The sequence below is a fragment of the Seriola lalandi genome, unplaced genomic scaffold (assembly GCF_002814215.2).
Source record: "Seriola lalandi dorsalis isolate HSWRI2012SDOR001 ecotype SW California unplaced genomic scaffold, Sedor1 jcf7180002054561, whole genome shotgun sequence".
Classification (NCBI taxonomy): Eukaryota; Metazoa; Chordata; class Actinopteri; order Carangiformes; family Carangidae; genus Seriola; species Seriola lalandi.
Genome location: NW_019525114.1, coordinates 1,648,884 through 1,676,201, shown reverse-complemented (window position 1 = coordinate 1,676,201; position 27,318 = coordinate 1,648,884). Strand labels below are relative to the sequence as shown.

General features: G+C 38.5%; 1 protein-coding gene across 5 annotated transcripts; it reads left to right on the top strand.

Annotated features, from left to right (window-relative positions):
• igfn1.1 (immunoglobulin like and fibronectin type III domain containing 1, tandem duplicate 1) lies at positions 1–26,975 on the top strand. 5 transcript variants are annotated; one of them, XM_087176598.1, is made up of 27 exons: positions 1–157; positions 4,195–4,280; positions 10,779–10,898; positions 11,627–11,769; positions 11,882–11,981; positions 12,115–12,159; positions 13,976–14,009; positions 14,137–14,320; positions 14,430–14,543; positions 14,638–14,806; positions 15,010–15,282; positions 15,468–15,893; positions 15,966–16,541; positions 17,092–17,196; positions 18,836–18,940; positions 21,748–21,872; positions 22,043–22,184; positions 22,328–22,621; positions 22,752–23,048; positions 23,356–23,535; positions 23,679–23,807; positions 23,913–24,221; positions 24,610–24,695; positions 24,779–24,971; positions 25,084–25,380; positions 26,272–26,598; positions 26,722–26,975. In XM_087176598.1, exons 2-27 carry the CDS (start codon positions 4,232–4,234, stop codon positions 26,724–26,726), a joined length of 4,827 nt encoding a protein of 1,608 aa, XP_087032724.1. In that variant the 5' UTR covers positions 1–157; positions 4,195–4,231; the 3' UTR covers positions 26,727–26,975. The 5 variants fall into 5 exon arrangements, with proteins under 5 accessions (XP_087032724.1, XP_087032725.1, XP_087032722.1 ...); XM_087176599.1 differs by lacking the exon at positions 18,836–18,940; XM_087176596.1 differs by having other exon boundaries at positions 15,468–16,541.
• Positions 26,976–27,318: the final 343 nt, after the last annotated feature.

Genomic DNA, 27,318 nt, shown 5'->3' with positions numbered 1-27,318 from the left:
GGCAGTCACTGGCTCTAGGCAGTAGAGGAGCATCAGGCACCGACTTGCACACTGCTGGACGGATCTATTACATAGAAAAAATTAAGAAGGCTGCACAGTGTGACCAGACTGCTGCCTGACAGGGAACAGAGCTGAGAGTGCTGAGGACTGTGAGCAGGTAGGTGGCCCTAAAGACGAAGGCTGGATGAGAAAATGCACTGAACAGAGAGGAGAAATGGATTACACTCAGCCTATTTCTTGTAAGTCAGCCCCTGCGAACATACTTCAGGATATATACAATGCGTGCTGTCGCCCATTTGCATCCGAAAGACGTCAGCACTCGGTGAACAGGTGCACAAATAGTTGCAGTAAAAAAATAACCTAAATTGTAGTTGCACAAGTGTAATGAAGACATGCTCCTATTTTCCTCTACAAAGAGTTGAATGTGTGTAATTAAAGAGTAATAAACTGACTTACAGTAAATAGAACTTTATGTGCTATCTAATTTCAGTTGCTCAAATTACAGAGTGCGTTGCTATTTTAATCATTTAGATATACATTAAAGACTGCGCAGGATTTAGTTACATAGAGATACAAACAGATTTGGTGTTGGTGCATGAAATCCTGTTCGCCAGGCATGCAGGCTTCTCAGTTTGAATGCTGGTTTTAAATCTGGGAAGCTGGATCATAGCTGTGAGGTCAGAGCTGCAAGGTTGCTGCCTGATGACTAACTTTAGATGGAGGTATCAAATCAATATGGAGCCTGAGATTCAGACACTTGCATGGAGGGAGTGGGTTGTGCTTCGGCAGAAAATAAGCTTTCTTTTTACACCAAAGAAATACACATGTTGTGGTTGATACTGCTCATGTTGTAGTTTTTGTCCCTGCACTCGTTTCTTACATCGCGCACATGCAAAATCTATTTTTATAGGAATCAAATTATCTTCAATGCAATTACACTTCATAGACCAGAAAAGACACACAGTATACACAGACTGATCAAAACCAACTGCCACACATAACATGCTGAAGCTGAAGCATGCTTTGAAAAACATATACGGCATCAACTTGTCAGCTCTCCTCCAGCAATCAAACAAATAGGCGATTCCACTGGGAAGTTCAAATAGCACCATTAGCGCTCATTTGACACGAAAGAGGCCTCGTCTTCAGGCCTGGTTTTGTGCGAGTTACACAGCTGAAGCCACTTTCTGTCTTGAACACTCAGCTGCAGTGGGTGACGTGTGCTGTGGAGAAATGCAGTGAGGGACATTCGAGAAGCTACCAGATGCCAAGTACATGGTCAGTGGTGCAGTCATCTGTGGTAGAGGGAGGCTGAATCACTCAGACATGTCACGTACAACTAACACATTAGGCAGAATTCATTTGTCTGCCGCACAGCAGCTCCAGCGCCTGTTTTTTTTTTTTTTGGGGTTCTTTCTTCAAAGAACTCCACTGGCATCTTTGTTAAGACGAGAAGATGGTGAAGTTTAAATGACGTCAAAAGATGTGATGTAATCACAGTCAATTATCGTAGGGTTTAACCACACAGGGACAGATAATGAATCACTGATGATTCTGTTCATGTCTGTGAAGAACGAAGAGGAAGTAGTTATGTGACAAACTGTCAAAATACGACAGCAGCAAACAATTGGGAGAAGAATCTTTTTGATTAAGATACTAATATCTTAATAGGGAAAACATTTGTGGCAGTATGTGCAAAACATAGCAACATGAGATATATATAAACATGATATCAACAGCAGAGCATTAAAGAAAGATATGCAGAGGCGAGTACCGGTACAAACTCAGGTTGACTGAGGCTGAAAAGCTGTGGATATATCCTCTCTGCTACAGTGGTCCAACGTCTCAGATAGACCGTTTCTAATTCTAAGCTTGGTGTCGTCTTGTTATTTTGCCTGCAGTGACAGCCAGCCTGCCTACATACTTGCTTAAATTCTTTTTTTTTTTTTTTTTAAAGTAACAGAAGTGTTGTAATGCGGCCCGCAGCACAAATCTCAGGGACAGTGACTGGGACAGATGTTCAGGATCTATGTTATTTTGTCCACAATGTTCCCTCCCTCACAAGTCAGCTTTCATTAAAACAGATGAGAGCCTCAGCCAAACATTAAACTATAAATGCAATCAGCTAAAACAGTAATCTATCCAGTGGGAGGGAAGCGCAGTGGGTTTCCTTTAATGCAAAGGGCCTCTTGCCAGAATGTCTCCTGTTGCAGGCTGTTTTGCTTTTACCATATGTGTTGTGTAGTTCATTTTCCAGACACACCAAGAGCCAAGATCGCTGCTGGAGCCCAGAACCTTTCTGAACATATGCTAGAGCATGTGTACAACTAAAAATAAAACACTTACTTTCCAAGATGACAGGTTTTATTTTCAGTTTGACATCAGGACAAGACTAAATAGTTATAATATGAGGAGAAATATTAACTGTTCAGTATTTGGCAAAGTTTTGAGTTAGTCCTCAGACCTTTCAGTTTTTAAGCATTTTTCTACTTATTTAAAGGCTCTGAGACTCTATTCTTTTCAAACTGAATCCTATGATGAGCAATCGTCTTACATGATCACACATTATCTTAGCGTTTGAGTCTTATTCTCTTAGTAAATAGTAATCACAGAAGTTTTTTCCCTCCAAAATGTTATCTGATTTAGTCATGAATGTGTGGAAGCTTATAGAGAAATACTTAAAATGTGAACCAAGATATCAGAGTCTATAAAGGTTAAGAGCAGCAGGCTGAGTGCACATGCTGTTTGAACACTTAAAAAACATGCACGCCTTTGCTTAAGGGAGCAGCATATCAGGTGTGTAGGTATTGCAGTAGACAGACATGATAAACTAAGAGGAATTATCAGATCAACAGTGATTAGAGCATTTTCATGCAAAACAAGCTCCACACAAAATCAAGCATTCTGGTTATGACTGGTTTTGTATCATAACATTTGCAAAGGTATAACAACAATAAATCTAATGATATTAATATTAATTGCAATATCCAGAATAGTTCAAGTATTTTGGGTTGCCAGGGGGAAAGTAAAAAAAAAAAAAAAAGTAAACTGTCGGAATTAGTAATATTAGCATGTTAGGTCATATCAAAAGCACAATGACATTCACACCGGACTCAAACAGGACTCACCTCTCGATGTCAACAACATTTTCTGAAAATCTGTTCAACTGCAAAGTAATAATGACAATAATATTAATTGCCCATCCATAACCACTCCTACTTCAAGCCCCTGTCCAATGAGAAGCTTAAGAACTCTTCACTCGAGTCATTAGGTCAAATTTTACAAGAACAAAATATAGTAATGGCATAAAGTGATGCATGTGACCTTTCATAACAGAGAGGGGCTGTGACTCATGTAGACACAGTTAAACAAGTGCAATACGAGTCACTTGTGATCCTCGTCAGTGTCTCATTACACCTGAGGACTTTCATGTTAAACCCTTCCTGTATCTCCATATAATGGTTGTGATGGACAAATGCTTCTCTGTCTAACTCCAGGGCTGAGATTTGGTTCCATTTGAAAAATAATGTAAGTCTTTAGATGATATACTTTATATATATTTAAATCAAGTGTAAATTGTGGTGGAGCGCTGCATCTGCATTTTTTTTTCTACAGCCTGTGAAGACGTAATTTAAAACACGGCATTTCATCTTAATACATATATTTTTTAAACTGTACCATAGGTCAGATATTATTAATCAGGACTGCGAAGCTGTAGCAGTGCGTAAAGTAAATTTTAAAACTGAGCCTAACTCATTAATCCTAACTTCAACCTGTTTATTAAAGGCTTCAACAGGTTCCTTGCTTAATTAACACATGCCTGGGAAAGATTCCTGGGATACACATGCATCCCATGTTAAGGCCCACAGACACTGTAAATGACACAGGTTGCTGCCTCTTACTGACTGGTTAGAGCAACTGCATGCAGCAGAGTACTGTGCTTCATCTGAGCATTTGTGACATGCTGAATTTCCTCTCAAAAGTTTTAAATAAATCCCAGACTCTTTGAGTGGCATTCGCTTAAATTTTCAAAAAGAGAATGAGCAAATAAAAGCGTGACCGATCCAAAAGTTAAAAAGACTGACACCTCAAACTCGAGGAGAGTGTCAGTCAAAATCACTGATTTGCCTTTGAGCCAAGCTCATATGCTCTGCTAAAGATTTCCTCTTTTATCTTCTTTCTTTCTCACTTCAGAGCCTTGTGAATCAGCAGAGCTCCAGAGGACGCCAAGATGTGGAAGAGGTCAAAGGTGACCGATCAAACTGCCGCTGGGCAGGCAGGTAAGTGCAGAATGATGGACGCCCCCTCTTATTAGGTCAGTCAAGGGGTTTGGTATTGCAGCTGTCTCCACCTGTAATTTCCTCTTCTGCGAGGAATGATGATAAACAGGATTCATTTGACGACTAATCTTTATACGAAGTAATTCATGTGACACTGCACTGAAGAAAAGACAAAAGCTGGCAGACAGAGAAACAACCTGAGAAGATGGCCACATCAGTGATTACATAAGGTCAGTGTCTTGTGTGGAAAATGCACATTTTCTGAAGACGTGGAATACCAAAGACCTCTGAATGAAAATATTATGCTGAGTGCTGAACATTTCTGCAGAGAAAATGAAGAAAAGCACCGGAGCTTTTTCTTTTCTTAAGTGGAAGCAGTCTACATAGTATTTACGATTTTCTAAATTACAGCCCAGTATAATGTCGTCGATGATGTCACGAAAACACAACAGCAAAGATGTTTTTTGTTTTTTCTGTCGACAAGAATGCAGATGCTGTCTGTTGCGGTGTGAAAAAAAAAAAAACATAACCAGCAGCAACAAGTTTGAATGCAGCACTGACCACACCATTCATCAACTTCTGCTTCCCAAGGATGTGATTATGAAGATGTCGGTCAAATAAATGATCGCAGGCGTCACCGATGACAGAAGATGCAAATAAAGCATGAATCACTGAACGAGAGCATGTTGAGAAAAATCAAATCTTTTGGTGACAAAAATACATGTCAAGACAAAGAATCTTCAGAGTGTGAAGAACAACACTGGCACGTAGATGACGGTAACAAGATGAACGACAAAATCTTCATGCGACGGCTACGAGCAGCTGCCACAACTGAAGAGGAAATTGAAAATGAAATGCTGTCTTTGTCTGGTAGAAGACAAAGTGGAAGCTTATTTGAAATTATTTTCCTACAAATTGCTTTTGTCCAAAGTTATCTGCTCATAATTTCTCTCAAGCACTGCGCAGGAATCATCCTGAGATGTCAGCCATGAGGAAATGCCTGTGCGAGCTTGAAATTAAGTCTAATCAGCAGTTGCACAGCACAACTATTTAGATGCTGCTGTAACCATACTGCTAACATGCTGTATTATATTTTGTCTTTGACTAACAACTTTTTTGTTATGTGATGTGTCTCTGAAGATTTTGTTCTGCTCAAGTTGTGTCTGTGTTTGTGCTTCCCATTCCTGGGTTATATGATGTATTCTGTGGTGTGTCATGTTTATTATGTGTCCGTAATCCTGTCGAAGTTCCAACCTGCCATGGTGCTTTTGTCAGGATTAATATTTACCTGTCCTGTTCCCTCTCCTGCTGTCACGTTGCGTGTTAAGTCGACGGTTCTGAGGGAGTTCACCCAGACGACAAAGGTATGCGAGCAAAAAGAGAAATCAAATTACACAAACGATTCACCTTCTGCAAGTGCATGACTCCATGTTGGGTGAGTTGCATGTGTGATGTGACCTTCATCACTCCTTGAAAGGTGTCATCCAAAGTGGATGATTCAGCTTTCAGTGTCACAACGGATGCATTTCATTGTGACATTTTCAACAACCTCCATATGAATACTGGCTGCAGACTGTTGCTAGAGGGCACTGCGGTTGATTGCCATGTGTCTACTGTATCTCGTGATTTACAGCAAAAATGCCACTTTTTTTTAAACTCATGTCCAACTGATTAGTCCTGTATAGTGTGTTGGCACAGTTCAGTCTCAATAGGTGGACTTGCTCTATAGGAACATCTCCCAGGGGTGGCATGACTTCACATAAATCTAACTAATCTGATTTGCCACCCCAGTGCCCCCTTAAAAAAAATAAATAAATAAAAAATCGCAGAAAGAAATATTCAAGCTTAAACATAATTAACTTGTAAATTCAAGTTAATACTGATGAACCGCAAACAGCATGACTTTGGTATCAGTAAAAAAGATTATAAGCAAATCATTTTCTAGGTTGTATTTTTATACCATGAACACCAAGGCAAACTGAGTCACCTCTTTAAGTTTCTCCTCTCTGTGCTGCTTTGATATTTTCGTCAGTTTCTCTGCTCTCCTTCGCCACACTGGGACAACCGCGACTGCCACAGATACAAAATTGCAATTTCTATGATCCTAGCAGTTCAAAGCAGGTCTCCGAGAACCATGTGCCATCAAGTTAATACGTAACATCGAGGTCTCAAGTTAATCAGCTGGAATGACACCCATGACCCCTGGAAGCCGTAAGCTTCACATAGCTCTCGACAGCTTTTGATTTCTTGTATCGCTGTGACAAATAATCGGAGGGAATTGAGGTAACACAAGTATGCAATGCTCTGAGTTATCAGACTTGCTTAATATAATCACAGATGAAACTTGTCATTCCCTTTTAACATGACAATGAAGGATATTAGACGTGTAAGGCAAGCTGTCATTCGTTCACAACCACAAAAAGAAAACCGGTGACATCTCTGCAGTAATTCTCAAGCATTAAATACTGTGACTAATTTATTTATTATTAACTGTTTTCTTTATTATTATTATCATCAACAATGAGCTAATGGACAAACAAATTTCCCGTAGGGGATAAATAAAGTATCTATCTATCTATCTATCTATCTATCTATCTATCTATCTATCTATCTAATGTAGTCCAGGACAATTTAAGCCAGTGTTAGAATATAATTTCATAAACAAATGAAAAGAGTTTGTTATTATTTACTCTATGCGCTCTCCAGCTACAAACTGGGACAGCTAAGTGCCAAATAACTGCAAAGTTATGTCAAAGTCTAAACAGCTGACAATGGCAACTGGCTGAAGCTGCAGTGATGAGAATAAACACTCTCCGACACTGCCCGGCAACAACAGTGTCGGAGAGTCAGCGGTTTTTGAAAAGCTTTCTGAATGTACTTTTAATCATTCCCTCATTTAATAATTTAGCAAAGCAAATGTATTTGTAAAACTTCACACACAAAGGCTTTTCAAAGTGTTTTTATAAGACATAAAAGACATGAAATGAGAAAAACACAAACTTAAAAAGCAAAAAGAAATGAAAAAGACGAAAGCACAGAGCAATAAATAGAGGAAAGCACAGCACTGAATTGAAGCGTTCTGTTCTCCTGCTCTGTGTAGCTCTGTGGACACCGATGTGTGACATAAAGATACAAAATGCATCAGGTTCATTCATGTACCAGTCAATGATGCATTATTACAGCTGCATTTAGTGCTGAATAAATCACACTGTACAGAGCAAATGAAAAAAAAAAAATCAACAACAGAAAGTATTGGAGAACACCTTAAAAAAAAAGTTCTATCCACTGCTTTCATTTCTGATTAACTGCTCAATTTCAATCACTGCCTTTTTAAGGAACGCCTACTCTGGTAACAATTTATCACCATGACGCCCAGCTGCCACAAAAGGAGTCGCGTAACCATGAAGAAAAAGCAAAATCGAAATAAAGCAGGGACTTTAAAAATCATCTTCTACAACTATTAGACCTCTTACACAGAATGAAGAGTCTTCCTGTGCAACTGTTCCAGAAACACGACAGGAGCACTGTGTTCAGCCACAGGCTTTTCAGACAAGGACTGAATAGAAAAGCATCAGTTTATAAGTGATAGCAGCCCGTGTACATGCTTATCCATCTGACGCCTGTCAAGACCTGTTCAAAAATAAGATATTTGTACACAGCATCTATCACGCGCATAAGTCATGTTAATTCTGCTCAGGAATGACAAGATCTGTTTGTGCCAAATTTATGCCAATTATACTCCATAAAAAAATACTTTCTGCTGACTGACCCATGAAATCAATGCCTGGCTTAAACATGCAGTCTTAATTGCTGTTCTACATTAATAGCCTGATCAATACCTCCATGCAAACATATTGCTTTTAATGATGTCCGTGTCATCCTCGCAATTCTCCAGCGTGAACATACAGCTTGTTGACAGCAGCAAAACCCATGTGATGTCATCAGTGCTCTGCAACATACAGAACGTACTGTTCAGTAGCACCTGCCGCAAGCAATTTACCTCCAGTGTGCTTCGGACTGCAAAATACTGGGCCACCCCATACTCATTTCATAAACTACATATTCTATAGTTAATACTCTGCCTGTTACAGGTGTTTCGTGCCAAGTGAAAATAATTAAAGACCAGGAACCCTTGGACCAGCTGAACCTCTGTGATCAGCAGTCGGTGATGCCCCCCTCGAGATTGCTGTGGGTTAGTTCATATTGGTCTTCATATGGGACTTTTGCAAAAGACTTAAACCTGCATTAATGCCTTCTTCCAAAGACACACTCTAAATACCTCACCGTGAGAGCCAAGTTGGACCCGTATCATCTGCACCCTGCTGACCTGGCCACTGCAAAGGGCAGGGTGGGGCTCCCCCACACCCCTGCACCCACACAACACTTCAGGCCAAATTTTCCTGCTCACAAAATTAGACTGAACTGTGCTCAGAGGAAAGACTAATATGCAATGTATAGTGTAAAATAGGAGCATAGAAGGTTTAATTAATTCTTGATGTCACCCTTCAGGACCGTACATACGTACATATCATAGACTTCTTAAAATATAATTTATTACAGGCAAATTGCCTCATTGCAATCATATAATATAATGGAAGTAAATGTGAAGTTCAAATGAAAAGTCTAAATCTAAATCTCTAAATATCTAAAAAACATTTTTTTGTCATCATCTATAGAAGCTCATGCCAGTAAACTCTAGAGACATTCGTATGTCCACATGGCACATAGCACATCTCCTAAAACAACCGTAGTGGCAATGAACTGCTTTCTGAAGAGTGGGCAAAATAGTTATTAAATGTATTTATTCAGCCTCACTTGACTGTTATAAACACAAACAACAGTATTACTTACATTAACGTTTAAATTTTGCATAAGGCTTCATATGAGGTGCACTGAGAATGTACAAAAACAGTGAAATGTACTTTTTAATGTATAATAGACCACATACTTGGGCTTTGTGGACACATAATATGAACCAGTGATCTGACTGAGAATTAGTGGATAAATATAAAGGTTTTAATATATGGTTCATTTTTATTTTTAATATCTTATATCTCTAGAAATGAGAGATGAAAAACAACTCTGAGTCAGACGTAATATTTTAATATTATTTTTCTTCAGAATTTTTTTTTTTGCAACTTCATTTAGTACTTTATTGGAAATAAACAGATCTACACTGTACCTGACACGCTTCATACATATTAATATATGTTAACGTTACACCAAAGAGAAACATCTTCATGTAGACCACAATGAATTTAACAGTGAATATGAATTGTCCGTATTCAGATTAACTCAACGTTTTCACTCACATAAATGTCATAAACATTTATGTTTATAGCAAGAATACTGAATTTATTATCACACTGACTATCGACTCTCAGCTTATTAGGCCTGCTACTTACATAAAAAACAATCACTTGGTGTGCATGTTTATATCAAGATCAAGCACTTACTACTAATATCAACAAGCCCAAGAGGAGGGAGAGTATGTTAATACATAAAATTTGGCCAAGCTTTCCTTTACACAGTTGCCTTAAAAATAAGGTTTTTGACAACTGGAATATTGTCTTAATGCATAAATTACAGAGTCACAGTCACTATGGGAAGCTCTTAGACTTCTGACCCTACTGTTGTTCTTACAGCGTTGCTCATTATGAGCACTCTTAATCCAGTGGGAGAGCTCCATGTTAACTTTGTTGGGAGAATACAGCGGCAAAGCAAAGCCAGAGCACAGGAGATGCAGCGTAGGTGGAAATGTAAACTCACTTCTATTGTGTTTTTGCAAAAAGAACAATAGAGTTTCTGAAAAATACAAGAGCAAGCACAGTAACCCTCTGGTAGGGTCAGGTTTGAGGTGACAGCGAGAGTCATGCTAATTTGGTTCAGAACATTTGCACTTGCTTCCGTTATTCCTCTTTATACGACACTCAGTTTATACAGAAAATGCTTTAATACTCCTAAATATGTAGGAAAAAAAGGATTAAGCTCATACAAATGATCACACCAACTACTGGACTGAGTTCACCTTTAGGTAGTTATTTTGTCTTTTCTTAGCCATAGAAGTCTTTAGAAGTTTAATCCATTATTGTGGCATTTTTATCCCCAAACACGTTGCTTCCTGATTGAACACTTGACATGTATGTTTGAATATGACTATGTGTGAAGTTTACACTGACAAATGTTTACTGGGTAATTTGCCTGGGCTGTATTTGTATTTATCATCCACGATTGAACTAAATCTGAATACAGTGGTAAGCCTTTCTTAAAAGTTATTTTTCTTCATATACACTGTATTTATTCAGTTCACTGATTTGAGGATGGCTCCTCAAAATAAGTCATTACTGCTTTCATGTTTTCATGGATAAACTATATAAATGAGTTTTAGTATTTTCCAAGTTCTGCCCTTAAATTTCATCACTGCACATCATGTTTCTTACCATTCATCTTACCTACATCCTGCTTTTCTCATTTTTAATTTTTTTTTAATTTGATTAGGCATCAAGAGGAAGTCCAAAGTGCCCGGTGTCATGATAACGCAGTATATGGAGGAACTTCCTGAGGGAATGTCAACTCCAGATTTCACTCGCAAACCCATCGCTCTGACTATTCAAGAGGGTACGTCTTCTTGTCTCTGAGAGAAACGATGAATTCATTTTTACTCCCCCATCTCCAATACTTGAACAAGCACCGATGTTTTAGGTCAAACTGTTTCACCTAATTCAGAAATAGCAACAAGCAACATGAAGACCTCATAGAAAAACAAAATTTCTTGGGAATGAAAAATTCCTCAATTCTCAGACTCTGACATATAAAAAAAAAACTAAGTGAAAATTATTTTTCAGATATATGAAATGTAGGCTAATGTATACAGACATTAATTCTAAGGTTGGTAGATCAGTCCTGTCTATGTGTTGAAGTGTCATTGAGGAAGACACTGAATCCCTAATTGCTCCTGACGCCTGTGGAAGTGGGCGATAAAATATATCAGTTATCATTTTGAACGAAAGTTAACGAAAGTTGCCATCAGTCATGTCATTTTATACTGATGTTGTGACACTCCTTTACTGGTGCAGAGGCATGTGCAGCTACTATACATGTAAAAAAAGATATATTTTAAGTAAAGTAAAACACATTCCCACAAATAGCATCTCAAAATTGAAATTAAAAACAATTGCACCAAAAACCATCTCAGGTCATTCCAAAGGTTCAATAAAAACATTTGATTTGATCATTTTCATGTGGCTAAAGTATGAAAACATGTCGTGTAACAGCCATTTTTACAAAAAATACAGCAATCAATAATTTGTCACTGATAAGAAAATCATAATTTTCTCCTATTCCAGGTAAATTTGCAGTCTTTAAGGCCATAGTAGTGGGTACTCCCATGCCTGTTGTGACATGGAGCAGAGCAAATGGAGAAATAGTTTATAAACCTGACGTGTGCCAGCAAAAGTATGATGAGGCATCTCACGAACATACCATTGAGGTAAGCTTTACATGTGGCACTTACAGTATGAGGTATAAATGAAGACGATTTGCAATACATGCTGCTTTTAGTGATGATAAAAATGCCATTAACTCTGTTTGCATTTCAACAGTTTCCTAAGGTTACCCCAGAGGATGCTGACACCTACAAGTGTTTTGCAACAAATGAGTATGGAAAAGCTGTTTGCACCGTTGTCTTAAATGTTATTGCGGGTAAGATCCATATTCTTCTCAAAAATCAGATCATAGTTAGACAATGTTTGCATTATTTATACCCCCTAAGAATATGTCATACTTGAATTGTGACAAACAGGTGGCCAAAATTAAGGTTATTGTTTGTTTACAGTTGGATTCTCTAAGACCAAAGAATTTCAAAAGGCACAAGTAGAAGGTAAGGATTCAAATACATTTTGAGTTTACACTCTTATCAAGTGTTAATCTTACATATATTTTTAGCAAGGCAGGTCATGTTAGTTGGGTGTTGAGTCAAGGCTCACAATCTTAAGGCCAAATACATGACAGAGGAGAGCTAATATGCACCGTCCATGCCCCTGACACTTTAGGGAACTGATGAATAAAATGAATAAAATGAAAGATGAATAGAGGTTGATGGTTTTGAACTAAGCTATCAATACTTAGAATGATGCTACAACCCAACCTATAAATTCTCATAAGAACATGACATTTTATTCATTAATTGGATTTATTGGGAAAAATCTTTCTGTCACACCAGAGCAGTGCCACCGCTGACATTTGACACATAAATGACTCTCTTAGAAATTTACTGAATTTCTGAACCTCAGATTTGAAAATGCCATTTATTCTAGCTTTCTCAGGTCTGAACAAAGATAAGGAGACAGCTCAATGTAATGTTTGATCTGTTAGTTCATGTGCCTGGGCACTGTTGCTCAGTGAGCTAAACTCAAGGTAAGTCCAGATTAAGTGAAGCTTCACGATACTAAAGCTACTCTCGCAGAAATGTAGCAACCTAAGCTACACCAACATAGCAAAAGTAGCTTCATCAGAAGCTACTCCCTTGTTGTAGACATCAGCCCAAGGATGGTTACATGAGGTCATCGTCATATGGAAGTGCTTCTATAGCCACGCATATACGTCCATGTATTGCGATAGTTTCACATATTGATCCTTAGTTTTATTTCAGACCAGGGCAGAAAGATCTGCTGTGCTTGAGCTTCAGAAATGTTCTGAGAAATGAAGCTTGTGGACACTACTACCTTGCTACATTATCAATAAAAGGGCTTTGCTACTGAAAAGCTATTTGATTCAGAAAAACCTCAACATAACCACCACACTGAGAAATGGAGTTACACGAGTAACGCCGCTACTTGTAGATACATTACAGCCCAACACTGCTGTCAACACTTGACAGCAGAATTTTATTTGGAGCTAAAGAGAGGCTTTGTGGTGTCAATTACACAGAGTTGGAACCTCTTCTCTATTACCCCTCTATTAAAGAATAAGTCTGTTGATATTCTCTATTTTTCTGATTGTCTACAAATCCCACGAAAACCAACAACAAACTGATCATAACAAATATTGTCTATGTATCCAAAGCTTGATTGTTTTCAAGAACTATTAAAAACACATCAGCGAGCCAGACGCTCCCTCATTACATGAACATAAACACTGTAGTTTATTATGAAACCATCCCACACACACACACCATGCTGCTGTTATAATTACTCACCAAATCATGAAACGTGTATTAATCTGCCAGGGAAATAAATACACTGTTTATACTTGTTTGAGTAACATTTGCTAAAAACTAGAGTGCCAGGAAATCCAAAAGTATTGAAAGACAGACCAACACACTGTGGGCAACTATATATATATATATATATATATATATATATATTTTTTTTTTTATTTATTTATTTATTTTTTTTTTTTCTATAGTCTAGGCCAAATGAACCAAACGGGCGTGAAAGACACTTTAAATGACAATTTAGCTCTAAAAAGAATAGCTAAATTGTCCTTTCACAATAACAATTTGACAACTACATAAGTACAGAATATGACCGTTAAGCTCAACAGCAAAGTGTATTTTATCAAAAAGAAATTGGAAATTGGACAAAGAATGAAACGAGAGAAAGCCTCATACAGTATAAATTAAGGATTAAATTGTCGTTGATCATTCATGGTGTCATTCAGTGATGGACTGTTTTTTTTGGTTTATGGTTCCTCAGATCTCACAGACACCCGAAAAAGACTGAAAAAACGGTGAGTCAAATAATGTAAACTCAGAAACTTGAAAGTCATTCCTACTGTCGTTTTTCTTTCATGACAGTATGAGAGCAATTGTTCCCCATAGACTTTACTGAAATTAGTGAAATCTCTCACTCTGCAGAAACCCTGACGGAACACGTGAGGAAAAGGTAATGGATACAGAGGACAAGATCTGGGAAATTCTGCTTAGTGCGGATAAGAAAGACTATGAGCGGATCTGCGCCGAGTACGGTATCAAAGACTTCCGAGGCATGCTGAAGAAACTCAGCGAAATGAAGAAAGAGAGAGAGGAGGAGATTGCAGAGGTATGTGGCCTACCAATTGCTTTTCTAACAACCAACAAACAGTCTTAACCATTAATTATCTTATTGCCACTTGTTCTTGGTTTTTTATATACGTTTTTTTCTACTGTAGTTTGTGGCACATATCTCCAAACTGAAACCTATTGAGGTCAGCTGCGACGACTGTGCAACAATTGAGTTGGACATGGACCTCAAGGATCCTTTGAGCAAAATCTTCCTATACAAGGTGAGGGATTAACTACTCTTTTCTTTTGTTGTTTGTTTTTTTTCTTAATTACCTGTTGTTATCAGGATGGAAACATGTCTCTAAATTTCTGCAGGATGGCGTCATGGTTCCTTTCAGTAAAGAAGAAGGCGAGACGTTGAAGCATAGTTTGAAACAAATTGGCAAGAAATACGTATTCACGATTAAAAAACTAGGTGCAGAGGATGCTGGACTCTACTCAGTGGATGTTGAGGGCGTCAATGTATTTTCCACAGACTTTAAAGGTAAGTCTTCAGTCAAGAGATTTAATTCAGTTACTTTCCAGTTATTACTGATATACCGTAACTCACTCGAAACATTGATTTATTTCTAACTAGAATTAAATGTGACCCTGGACAGAACAGGCAGTTTAAAAATGGATTGGACAGATGAAAGAAATTAAACAGTCTCTACCTGCTTCTTTTTATGCCTTTCTGAAATCCTGCAGTACCCGAAGTTGACTTTGCTGTCAAGATACATGAGGTCAAGGCAACAGAACGAGAGGACGCGCTCTTTCAATGTGTCCTGACTGCACCCATGAATGAGGTCAAATGGTTTGGCAAAAACGCAGCACTGTCAAATGATAAAAAACATGAAATCATTGTATCTGAAGATAGGCTCATTCACAAGCTGATTGTGCGGGACTGTATGCCTTTGGATGCTGGTATCTATGCTGCTGTGGCAGGAATCAAATCATGCAATGCCTGGCTTGTGGTTGAAGGTGAGAAAATGATTCTCTTCCTACTTTTTTTATCTTTAGGGGTTCTCATTATACAGTACGAATGCCAGTAGCATGCATAAATATGGAATATCTTGCAGATACTTTCCCTGATACCAAATAATTGTTTAATTCTGAATTCAACATTCAGCAAAAAATTAAAATGCATTTGACATTATCTTTTATAGCTGACAAAGATCCTGCCAACAAGGGCAAGAAGGCAGCTCGCAAAACTACTATGGCTGGAGGCGGTAATGACGAAGATCTGATGAAAATAGCTAAGGAACAGCAGGAAAGATATCAGAAAGAAATGGAAGAAAAAATGGAAAAAGCCAAGAAGGCTCAAGAGGAGAGAGAAGCTGCAGAAGCAGCTGCCCAAGCGGAGACAGAAGCAGCTAGAAAGGAAGCGGCTGAGGCCAAAGCTGCAGCTAAAGCTGCGGCTAAAGCTGCTGCAAGGGCAAAGAGAGCAGCAGCTGGAAAGGATGGAGCTGCGAGGAAAAGTAAGAAGGATGCTGGTGCTGCTGGTGGTGCAGGCTCTGCTGCAGATGGTGCTGGCAGCGCTGGAGGTGCTGGCAGCGCTGGTGGCGCTGGAGGTGCTGGTGGCGCTGGTGGAGGTGCTGGTGGCGCTGGTGGAGGTGCTGGCAGCGCTGGTGGCGCTGGTGGAGGTGCTGGTGGCGCTGGTGGAGGCGCTGGAACTGGTGCAGGTGCTGGTAAAGGCATCGGAGCTGGTGTTGGTGGTGGTGGAGGTGGACAAGGTGGAGAAGGAGGTGTAGGTGGGGCTGGAGGAGGAGCAGGAGGAGGAGTTGGAGGTGGAGCTGGAGGTGGAGCTGGAGGAGGAGCAGGAGGAGGAGCAGGAGGAGGAGTTGGAGCTGGAGCTGGAGGAGGAGCAGGAGGAGGAGTTGGAGCTGGAGGAGGAGCAGGAGGAGGAGTTGGAGGAGGAGCAGGAGGTGGAGTTGGAGGAGGAGCAGGAGGTGGAGCTGGAGGAGGAGCAGGAGTTGGAGGTTTGGCTGCAGGTGGAGCAGGAGTTGGAGGTGGAGCTGGAGGTGGAGCAGGAGTTGGAGGTGGAGCAGGAGGAGGTTCGGGAGAAGATTTTGAGAGTGAAGATGACTACGACTCTTTCGAAGATTCTGATGAAGAATTTGCAGGAGAGGGAGGAGAAGGAGGAGAAGGAGGAGAAGGAGGAGAGGGAGGAGCAGGAGGTGGACAAGGGAAGCGCAGGAAGCGCATGAGAGATGGTCCACTCGTTGCAGATACAGTGATAGGTAAGAAATTCATTCACACTGTAATGTATAAAATTTTGCCTTTTATTCTCCTCAATGCCTACGAGGACGCAACCCAATATAAACATAAAAAAGAAATTTGTCTTGAAATATTATCATTAAGCTTATAAGGAGCTGCAGAAGGTCGACTGTATGTATTTTGTTGTTGTTGATGTCTTTCTGTGTTTTGATATCAATCTCCTCTTTACTTCTTTTGGTACATTTTGCAGTTCTCTTGATGTTTATTACTGTATCTGTTATTTACTGTTGTTTGTCTCTTCTGTGAACTTTCAGATTCTTTATAAGATTCTTTATCTTTAATATCTTTAATAATATCCTTAAATCATCTGAAGAATATGATTTCATAAAGATTTTTAAATTAAATTTTCAAAAAAGAAACTAATGATGAAATAATGCCAGTACATAGTTTACATTTACATCAGAGTCAAGTCATATTTAGCTCAGCATTAATATCATGACAGCAAGTGATTAGATTTGTAATAACATCATGTGTAACATTCTGTAAAAAGCTGCTATTTATTATTACTAATAGGAGATAATAATGATGAGGAAACCACAAATCAACAAGGTGAAAAATCTGGGAAAAAAGGCAAACGTTCCAAAAAGAAACTTGGGGAGGTTGAAGAACCTGTTGTTGGTAAGAGATGTCAGAGGCTGCATGTTGTAGAAGACTTATTGACTATTAAAGTCATTTGGGAATGAAAATGACTTTGACATCACAACTGCAGGAAATTGTAAACATTTCCTGACTCATGGTGGCAAGAATTTTGGAATTACCTCCATTTATGCATGAATTTGCTCTAAAATGTAGTCAGATCTTCATATAAGTTACAATTATGAACAAACACAATCTGGTTCAACTAATTAAACACAAATCATTGTGTTGTTCCTGTCCATATTGAAAACATCGTTTGGAAAAAGTGAGTGAATCCTTGGGCTCATGGCATCAACAAACGCTAACTGGAGTCAGGAGTCATCAAACCTGGAGTTCAATCAGTGAAAACAGATTAGCGGTGTGGGTTTACTCAAACATTTTGAGCTTGCTATTTAGAAGAAACATCTTCTCATGTGAACCATGCCTCGCAAAAAGGAAATCTCAGAAGACTTACGATCAAGAATTGTTAATTTACATGAAGCTGAAAGGGTCACAGAGTCATCTCACCGAGTTTAGATCTTTATCAGTCCACAGTCGGACAAACTGTCTATAAATAGAGATGATTTACCTCTGTGGCTACTCTCCCTAGAGATGGGTGTCCAGGTACGATGACACCAAAGGCACAAAGCCAAACAAAGAATCTCAGAGTAACAGCCGTATCATCGAGGTGTCGTGCAGCAGAATGTCAGGGTGGCTGTCCAAGAGCTGAAGCTCAGTAGAAGTTGGGTGATGCAGCAGGACAATCACCCAAAACATAAAAAGGTAGCTCCACTACAGAATGATTTCAAACGAAGAAAATCCACCTGTTGGAGTCAGAGTCCAGACCTTAATCCCTGTCTCTTATACACATCTACGTCTGCTGTTTGCAGACACGTTTGTCTTCATGTTGTTAAATACCTTGTTTAATTCATGTGCAAGTCTGTTGTGTAGGGGGTGCACAAATGGAAAAAGTGATTTACCAACAGATGAATTCCATGTGATCTATGATATCAATTATCCATATGACAACTGACATGTAATAACAACATAGTTTAAACTGCCAAAACAGTCACTTCACAATGGCACCATTACAGAACTGATTTTGAATAGCAAGTTGGATATCACCTTTTCCACCACCCACTTCTTCTCCATTGAAGTTAATGTTTTGTTTTTTCCTGTTGCTACTGACATTGTTTCAATGTTCTGTGTTGATGCTTATATTGTTATTGTTACTGTTTTCAGATGGTAATTACGATGATATTGTAATTACCATCAATTGTGTTTTAATATTAACGTCTTCTTTATTTCTTTTGGTACATTTTACAGTTCTCTTGATGTTTATTACTGTATCTTACTGTTGTTTGTCTCTTCTGTGAACTTTCAGGTTCAAGTCTCTTAATCTTTAATTAATATCTTTAATAATATCCTTAAATCATCAGAAGAATAATATTTCATAAAGATTTTTAAATGAAATTTTCAAAAAAGAAAATGATGATGCAAGAATACCAGTACATAGTTTACATTTACATTAGAGTCAAGTCATATTTAGCTCAGCATTAATATCATGACAGTAAGTTATTAGATTTGTAATAACATCATGTGTAACATTCTGTAAAAAGCTGCTATTTATTATTACTAATAGGAGATAATAATGATGAGGAAACCACAAATCAACAAGGTGAAAAATCTGGGAAAAAAGGAAAACATTCCAAAAAGAAACTTGTGGAGGTTGAAGAACCTGTTGTTGGTAAGAGATGTCAGAGTCTGCATGTTGTAGACGACTCTTTGACTATTAAAGTCATTTGGGAATGAAAATGACTTTGAAGTTACAACTGTAGGAAACATTTTCTAACTTAGATGCAGCTGCATTAACAATAAATGTACATAACACTGACTTAATTAAACCACTGACACTTTACAAAGCTCTACACTGCTCCACTTTGCCAATCACTCAATTAGCTAAAAGCTCCATGTTGCCCAGGCAAATATCAAAACAAATTCCAGAAACATCTTATCAAGCCTCAGTGACTGAACTTGCTTCATCCAGGATGTGTAAGATTGCAGCTGGTTCACAATAATTTGTATTAATTCTTGAAAAGCCTTGCAGTTCTAGAGCCTGAGTTTAAATTTATCCCAGGGTGTTAATTGCTCACGTGGTTTTCAGTCCAAAAACAACTGAAACCCCTGGGCTTAAACTATTAACTCATTCATTTTCTGCTAAATTAAGTTAGCCAACATTGATAAATAATACACAATTATACATGTCTACATCTTTACATGTTTGTTTGTGTGCCTCTTGTGAGAAACAGAAACTAGTATAGCATGTATGCTATGCTAAATTCTGGATTCTCCTCTATTAATCCTTCATGTAGATAAATGTAGACATTTGTCTGCATTTGTGTCTTGTGTGTAATACGTCTGCTGTTTGTCTTCATGTTGTTAAATACTTTGTAATTCATGTGCAAGTTTGTTGTGTAGGGGTGCACAAATGGAAAAAGTGATTTACCAACAGATGTTCATGACAGACTTTGAGATTTAGTATTTTTGAGAAATAGAAATATGAAACTGTTATAACAATTATAATTAATTATTAGGATTATTATAATTATTATGTCATAATTAATCATATGAGCTCATTTTGTTGAATCCTACTAAATTAAAATTTTGAAAGTATCTTCACTTTCTTACTGGTATTACTCCAACTTTACAAAGTATCCATGAACAAATTCATCCATGTGACAAGTAAAACATAATAACAAAATGGTCTAAACTGCAAAAAGAAAAACAATCAGCAAATCTCTTCAGTTAATCGAGCCCGTTCACAATGGCACCATTATAGAACTGATTTTGAATAGTGAGTTGGATATCACCTTTTCCACCACCCTCTTCTTCTCCATTGAAGTTAATGTTTTGTTTTTTCTCTTGCTGCTGATATTGTTTCCATGCTCTGCGTTGACACTTAAATTGTTATTGTTACTGTTTTTATTAATGTTATTTGTAAGGCATATCCGACAACAAATGAGAAACATTGGACTGATGGTAATTACGATGATATCCCCTAAAACTGAAAAGCAAAAAACAGAGAAGCGAGTGGTGCCAGTGGTGATAATGGCACGGGGCCAGCAGCAGGCAGTGATGAATCTGCTGAAAATGGTGAGAGTGCAGACGGTGGTGAGCTATCTGCAGCTGGCAAGCGTTCAGGCCGTGTACGACAAGGCCCATTGATCGAGGAGACAGTTAGTGGTAAGATTACGGGTGCTGCATTAACTGCTGCATGGGAAGCACTGTCACTGAACAAAGTCATTTGATGAGCAGATGACTTTTTCAGTGGTTTGAGGGTGAACAGATAAAAGTGTGTGACCACTGAGCAGAATGCTACATTTGATCTCTAATTGGTTAAATGGCCTCTTAGAATGATCAGACAGTTCAGCAAGAGTGGATTTTAACCTTGAGAGTGCTTGTAGAAAATGCTAATCGAATTTGATGCACTAATGGTTTTTGTCTATAGCACACTGTATAATCATTTTTTAAGCTGTCATTATAGTGAAATGAAACAAAACCTACTGTAGTCTTATGTTTTACAGAGAACAGAAGAGCATCGTTTTAATAATTTAATCCTATGGCCTACAGGTTGGATATCAGCAGGCAATTTACTCTTTATTTGTGTCCAGCTCTGTCTCATGTATTATGTTTCTAGACTGTGGGTGTGGGTGTGTGTGTGTGTGTGTGAATAATGTTTAAATGTGTCTGTGCGCTGTGTGCATCTGTGTTAACAATCTTGCTTGCCTTTTTAAATGTTAATTCAGGATGAGTCGGTGCATTGAGGTTAATTATTTAAGTGAGCAACTGCAGAACCTTGTTCTTGACACAACTGTAACATTTGTGTGTAGACACACTCTTACATCATTTGAAGATGAAGACACTCTGAGCTGACTTCGGAGGATGATCATGCTATAAAGCAGTTTCTTCACAGTGAATTCACATCAAATAGACAAAATGATCATTTCTTCCACTGACCAAGGAACTGGTCAGTGGAAGGCAACTGAGGCAAGTGAATACCTCGCTGATGACAATGAGCTGTGCCAGGATTTCAACTCTGCAAATTATGAAGTTTAAGAAGGGCACTCCAAAACAAGACAATCAAGCTACACAGTAACCAAGAAGACTTCTTCATCAACTTTAAAATACACGCAGAATGCGCTCTTCTTACATTCCTTACAAACTTGGATTATACAATCTCTTCAAATATATTTTCTGACATCAAATCTGCATTTTAAAATATGTATTTTATAGGTAAATAATAAAATACATATCAACAGAAATGCAGAAACAAGATGCAAAGCTTTCACAATTGTTTAAAAAGTGAGGTAAGTGTGTACACACCTGGATAACAAGTGTGTAGACCATGCATTCATTCATCCATACATGAATGCATGAATTCCTTGTAATTGTAGAACCACAATTACAGAAACTTGAAACAACTGAGACAACAGCAACTTGTATGCAGCTGTTGGACGTGTGCATTCACTAACTTGCTGGTTGATAAATCCTCAGACCCAGGAGTTCACTTTCATGCTGGGCTTTCTGACTGCAAAGCCATTGTTGGAGAGGCAGCAGAGATGGAGTGCAAAGTGAACAGGGAAGACTGTCAGGGAATCTGGTACAAAGATGGAGAGGAGGTAAGCCCAGCGTCTAAATGTAGTCATTATCTAGCATTTTGGTTTGGATGTTATTGCAGTAATATGGCCCAAAAGGTACTCGTGATAATCATTTATCTATAAAAGTAATCGCTTCAGATCAGAATTTATTTGTATTTGATGTGTTGCAGTAATATGTTTGTTTTTTCCAGATTACATCATCTGAGGGTATAACCATTACAAAAGAAGGAACTTTCCACAGGCTGAAAATTCACAAAGTCACAGAGGAATTTGCTGGAAAATATAAATTTGAAGCGGATGGGCGGAAAACAGAGGCCCTGATTGTTGTTGAAGGTAAAAACCTTTTCTTCACAAAAATGACTCCCCTGCAAACAGAGTACAGAATACAACTCTAAAGTTAATATAATTTGCATAATTACATGCATGCATGACACTGCTTAAAATATCTGTCTGTTTGTTTTTACCAATCACTTTAGATCCACCCAGATTTGATACTAAGGAACTGGAGGCATTTAAAATTCCTGTAACAGTGAAAAAAGGACAGAAAGCTACCTTCAAACTACCCTATATTGGAGGGGAACCTATAAAAGTTCAGTGGTACCTTGATGGTGAAGAGCTTTCGGATGAATCAAATATCAAGCTTGAGCACGCAGATGGGTACAGTCGTCTGCTTCTGACCAAGCTGCAACGCAAAGACAGCGGTGAAATCAAAATGAAACTCAAAAATGAGTTTGGCACTATTGAGGCCTTCAGCCAGCTCATTGTACTGGGTATGTTTAAGAAATATTTTGTACCACACCACATTTTTGTAGTATATAGTACTGTGCAAGTATTTTGTTGTACCTCGGTTAATGCATTCAGCAAAGATTGATGTTCTGTATGCTTTTTTGTTTTTGACAGATAAACCTACTCCTCCAATGGGACCCCTGGAGATTGTTGAGGCATCCTCCTCCACAATTGAATTCAAGTGGAGACCCCCAAAAGACAGCGGTGGCTGCAAGATTGGACACTATATCCTGGAACGACAACAAGTTGGCCGCAACACCTGGAAGAAGTTGGGGCCAATTGGTCCAGATGCCAAGTACAAGGACACTGATGTAGATCATGGCAGGAGGTATTGCTATCGCATCAGAGTGGAGACTGAAATGGGCACCAGTGAGCTGATGGAAACGGAGGACATTCAAGCCGGTACAAAAGGTAAAGTCAGACTGAAATGTTTAAGTTGTGTCATCTTAAAAATAATCCTTCTAAGTAAAGACCTGGTCAAAGCAACATTGAAATTTCAATGGAATTGCTGCCATCAGCCAACAGGCTCTGTGAGTAGTCCCAACATCGCCAAGATTCTAGCACCGCCCGTGTCCTGAAAACGATTGGATGACTTTTGCTTTTAGTTGCATTCTTCCAACATCACGATCAATTCTCCCACAATATACAAAGAAAAGCCCGACTTACTGACCCTTTTAAAAATGTAGGAATGATCACATCCCATCCTTTATGTATACAGCATACCCTGGACCTCCATCAGCACCAAAGATTGTGAGTGCCTTCAAGGACTGCATCAAGCTCTCCTGGGCTCCTCCTTCCAACACTGGTGGAACAAATATTCTGGGATACAACCTTGAGAAACGCAAGAAAGGCAGCAACCTTTGGGGCCAAGTCAACCCACATGATGAGATGATCAAAGGTTACTCTATTACATTATTAGAGTTTGATCATATTACAACAGCCTGTTACAACATACAAATGAATGTCTGATGATTTGTAGCTGCCATTCCTGCACTGCATATGTATGGAGTGTGATATACTGTTTGTATGTTTCCCATACAGGGAAGGGATATGCTGCTAAAGACGTGGTTGAAGGCATGGAATACGAATTCCGTGTGTCAGCAATCAATAATTCTGGAGCCGGTGAATTCAGTGCACCGTCTGAGTTTGTGTTTGCCAGAGACCCTAAAAGTAGGTGGACATTTAGAAATATTATGACATCAGTCATTATTTTATCATCCTAATACTTCATACAGCCTACAAATTTCAGCACTCACTATGAATTATTTGTTGCAGAGCCTCCTGGTAAAGTCATTGACTTTAAAGTGACAGATTCCACCTACACAACCCTGTCCCTGTCTTGGACCAAACCCAAGGACATTGAGGGGGTTGAGGATGAGGCAAAAGGATATTTTGTGGAGATCAGGCCTGCAGAAAACACAGAATGGGATCGCTGCAACACAAATGCAATAACCATGAATACTTTTACAGTGAAAGGCATGAAGTCATTGGCCATGTACTGGGTGAGAGTAATTGCTACTAATGATGGAGGAGAGGGAGAGCCGCAGGAGCTGGATAATTACATCCTCGCTATGCCTCCTCCTGGTAAGAAATTCCCTTCAAATACTTATGTCAAACATTGGTATTTAATGTAATACACCTTTAGTTTACCTAAAGAGATTAATCGGATTTTAGATGCTCCACAAACCCAACTCAGGGTAACCTTGATTGGGATACCTGAAGCCTGGTTTAAAAAAAAAAAATCAAACTAAATGTGTACATTTGCAATTAGATAAGACTAACAACTTACACAACAGTGTTCACATGAAACACCTAAATAAGTTAAATTGGTTGATGTCAGTTTGGTTGAATTATGGTGGTGGGCCTACATTGGGATCAGTAAGAAATGCCCTTTATCCTTAAAAATGCAATTGCCAACATCAAAATAATACCACTATAATAATAACTAACTTTCATCCTGCTGTTCACCCAGTGAGGCCACGGTTCACAGATGCAAAAATCAAGAGTTTCATGGTGGTGAGAGCAGGAAATTCTGCCCGATTCAACATTAACTTTGAGGTAATGACTCCATGACAATGAATTTATAGCAAACTCTCCTGACAAATCTCCTGACAAATCTTACAAAATTATATTCTTTGTAGGCCTCCCCTTGGCCTGAGGTCATCTGGCTGAAAGATGGAGCACCAGTGTCCAAAAAAGTGACCGTAAGCAATGCAGAGGGTACATCCCAGCTTCTGATTCCCTCCTCTGAGCGCTCAGATACTGGAATCTACACAATCATTGTTAAGAACATTGTTGGCCAAGAAACATTCAGCATTGAAATTAGAGTCACAGGTGAGTTTGGTAAAATACTATACCTTTCTCATCTTTAAAAAAAAATGACTCCTATTCCATATACAGTAACTAAAGGATGGAAAACCCATTTGTATTTGCATTTGAACTCCAGATGAACCTAAGCCACCAGGTCCTGTGGAGCTTGATGAAAACGTGCCTGGTACAGTGACTATTTCATGGTCCGCATCTCCAGACGAGAAACGTGATGACAGGCTGCACTACATGGTGACTAAGCGTGATTCAAGCAAAAGAACATGGCACACTGTTGCAGATCTCATCTTCAACAATAGGTTCACAGCCTGCAACATAATGCCGGGCCGAGAATATCAGTTCAGAGTCTATGCAAAGAATGACATGGGCTCTTCCAAACCCTCTGAATCACCAAAGTGGCTCATTTCTACCAAAAAAGGTAAATACTTGTTTTCCATGTTTGTCTAATACTACTGACCCATATCTTTATGTGGATTTTTCCCCATTTAAAAATAAACCATACTTCCCGATACTAATCACTAAAGCTACAAACAAAGTTTGAACTGTCTGTCCTTTCTTTACTTATGCATGTATCATAACAGTGTTTCACCAAATCACTACATTCAGTTTGAAAAGACTGATGCCATGGGGTCATTCCTGTTCCCGTGCCATAGGTGTACCACTTGTACCACTGCCAATGTACAGAACTGTTTCTATATACCCTCTGGCTTATATATAGAAGCCCACACAAACATCTTGTAAAGAAGTTTTTTGTTTTTTTATAAACACTATCATGAATTTCCCCTATGGGATAAATAAAGTATGTATCTATCTATCTATCTATCTATCTATCTATCTATCTATCTATCTATCTATCTAGGGCATAAGTCAGTACAAAGGGATATGATTTGAGTCAAATACAACAGTTGTTCAGACCTCACCATCAGTCAATTTCAATGCTCATTTTGGGCTTTCATGCATGAACACATTTATTTTCTGCTTGCATCAAGCGTTAACTATAATGGTCTGTCGATATTCATCCAATTAATTTGGAGAATACATTTGATTTTGACTTGATTTGGTCCAATTATTACACCATATTAAGTATCTTTGAGATGTCTTTTTTTAGGGCTATCCGTACAATTTTAATACTATACTGATTTAACTGTCACATTTTCTATTAGCACAGAAACATGACGTGAGTGTCATTTCTATGAAAACCTCAGAATGTGCTGTACCCGTGAATTTACTTGTAGCACTGACATCAGGTCTGATGTTGAAACATTAGATGAATTCTGATCTGATGCGGTGAACTCTCATTTTCTTCCAGAAAAGTTCACTGTGAAAATGCCAAAGTCGAAGACCTGTAATCTGCAGTGTCCTCCAAGGTTCATTGTGCCACTAAAATTGCACACTGCTCCTCAAGGGTATGAATGCTACATGAGCTGTGCTATAAGAGGAGATCCAACACCTCATGTGACATGGCTCCGCAACAATATTAGTCTGAATACCAACACTAACTACTACATCTCCAACACCTGTGGAGTGTGTTCTCTGCTCATATTGAGGGTTGGACCTAAGGACACCGGGGAGTACAAGGTTGTTGCAGAAAACCCTATGGGGCGGGCAGAGTGCTCCACTAAACTGACAGTCAGAGGTAAATCTTAAACACAATGTACTTGTATTTTAAAAATATGTTGTCATGTTGACATTTTATAGTGTGACAAAATTTTAAATATGACACTAATATGAAACTATCTTTGTTTTGTTTTTTTTCCAGAATAAATACGCAACACTCGCTGAAGATGATAGAATTGCTCTAAAACTGTAACAGGAGAGAAAAGTTTTGGTCATTTACAGATTCTATATTCTATGTCTTTAGAGTTGAGCCAGCTCTGTCACATGCAGAAAGATTGGTGGTTATTCAAAGTTAAAGTCACAGTCAGGTCTTAGAAATACAATTGATGCTGAAGTAAAATGTTTGTTTTGATTTCAACTGTGCAATCTCAATAAAATGAAGCCTTGAAATTCTAATGAGCAATGTTGCATATTTTAACTGTAATAACATGCATGATAAACAGTAGAGATATTTATACTAAAGGACTAAAGTGTGTAGCAGTGATTTATTGAAATTGATTTATTTAAAAGGGCTATTTAAAGGTGTTTACCTAAATTTGATACAACTATCAGTTTATGTCTTCCAATTCATTTTTAGATGCAGGTTTCTGTTCACTTGTATAGTGACTGTTGGGTTCCAATCGTATTATTTTCATAATTGGGACTCCTCTCCTCGAATGAAACAGAGCAGAAAACATACTGACATGAAAAATTTATACTGTGTGTGATTGTTTGTTGTAGTATGTTATACATAAGAAAA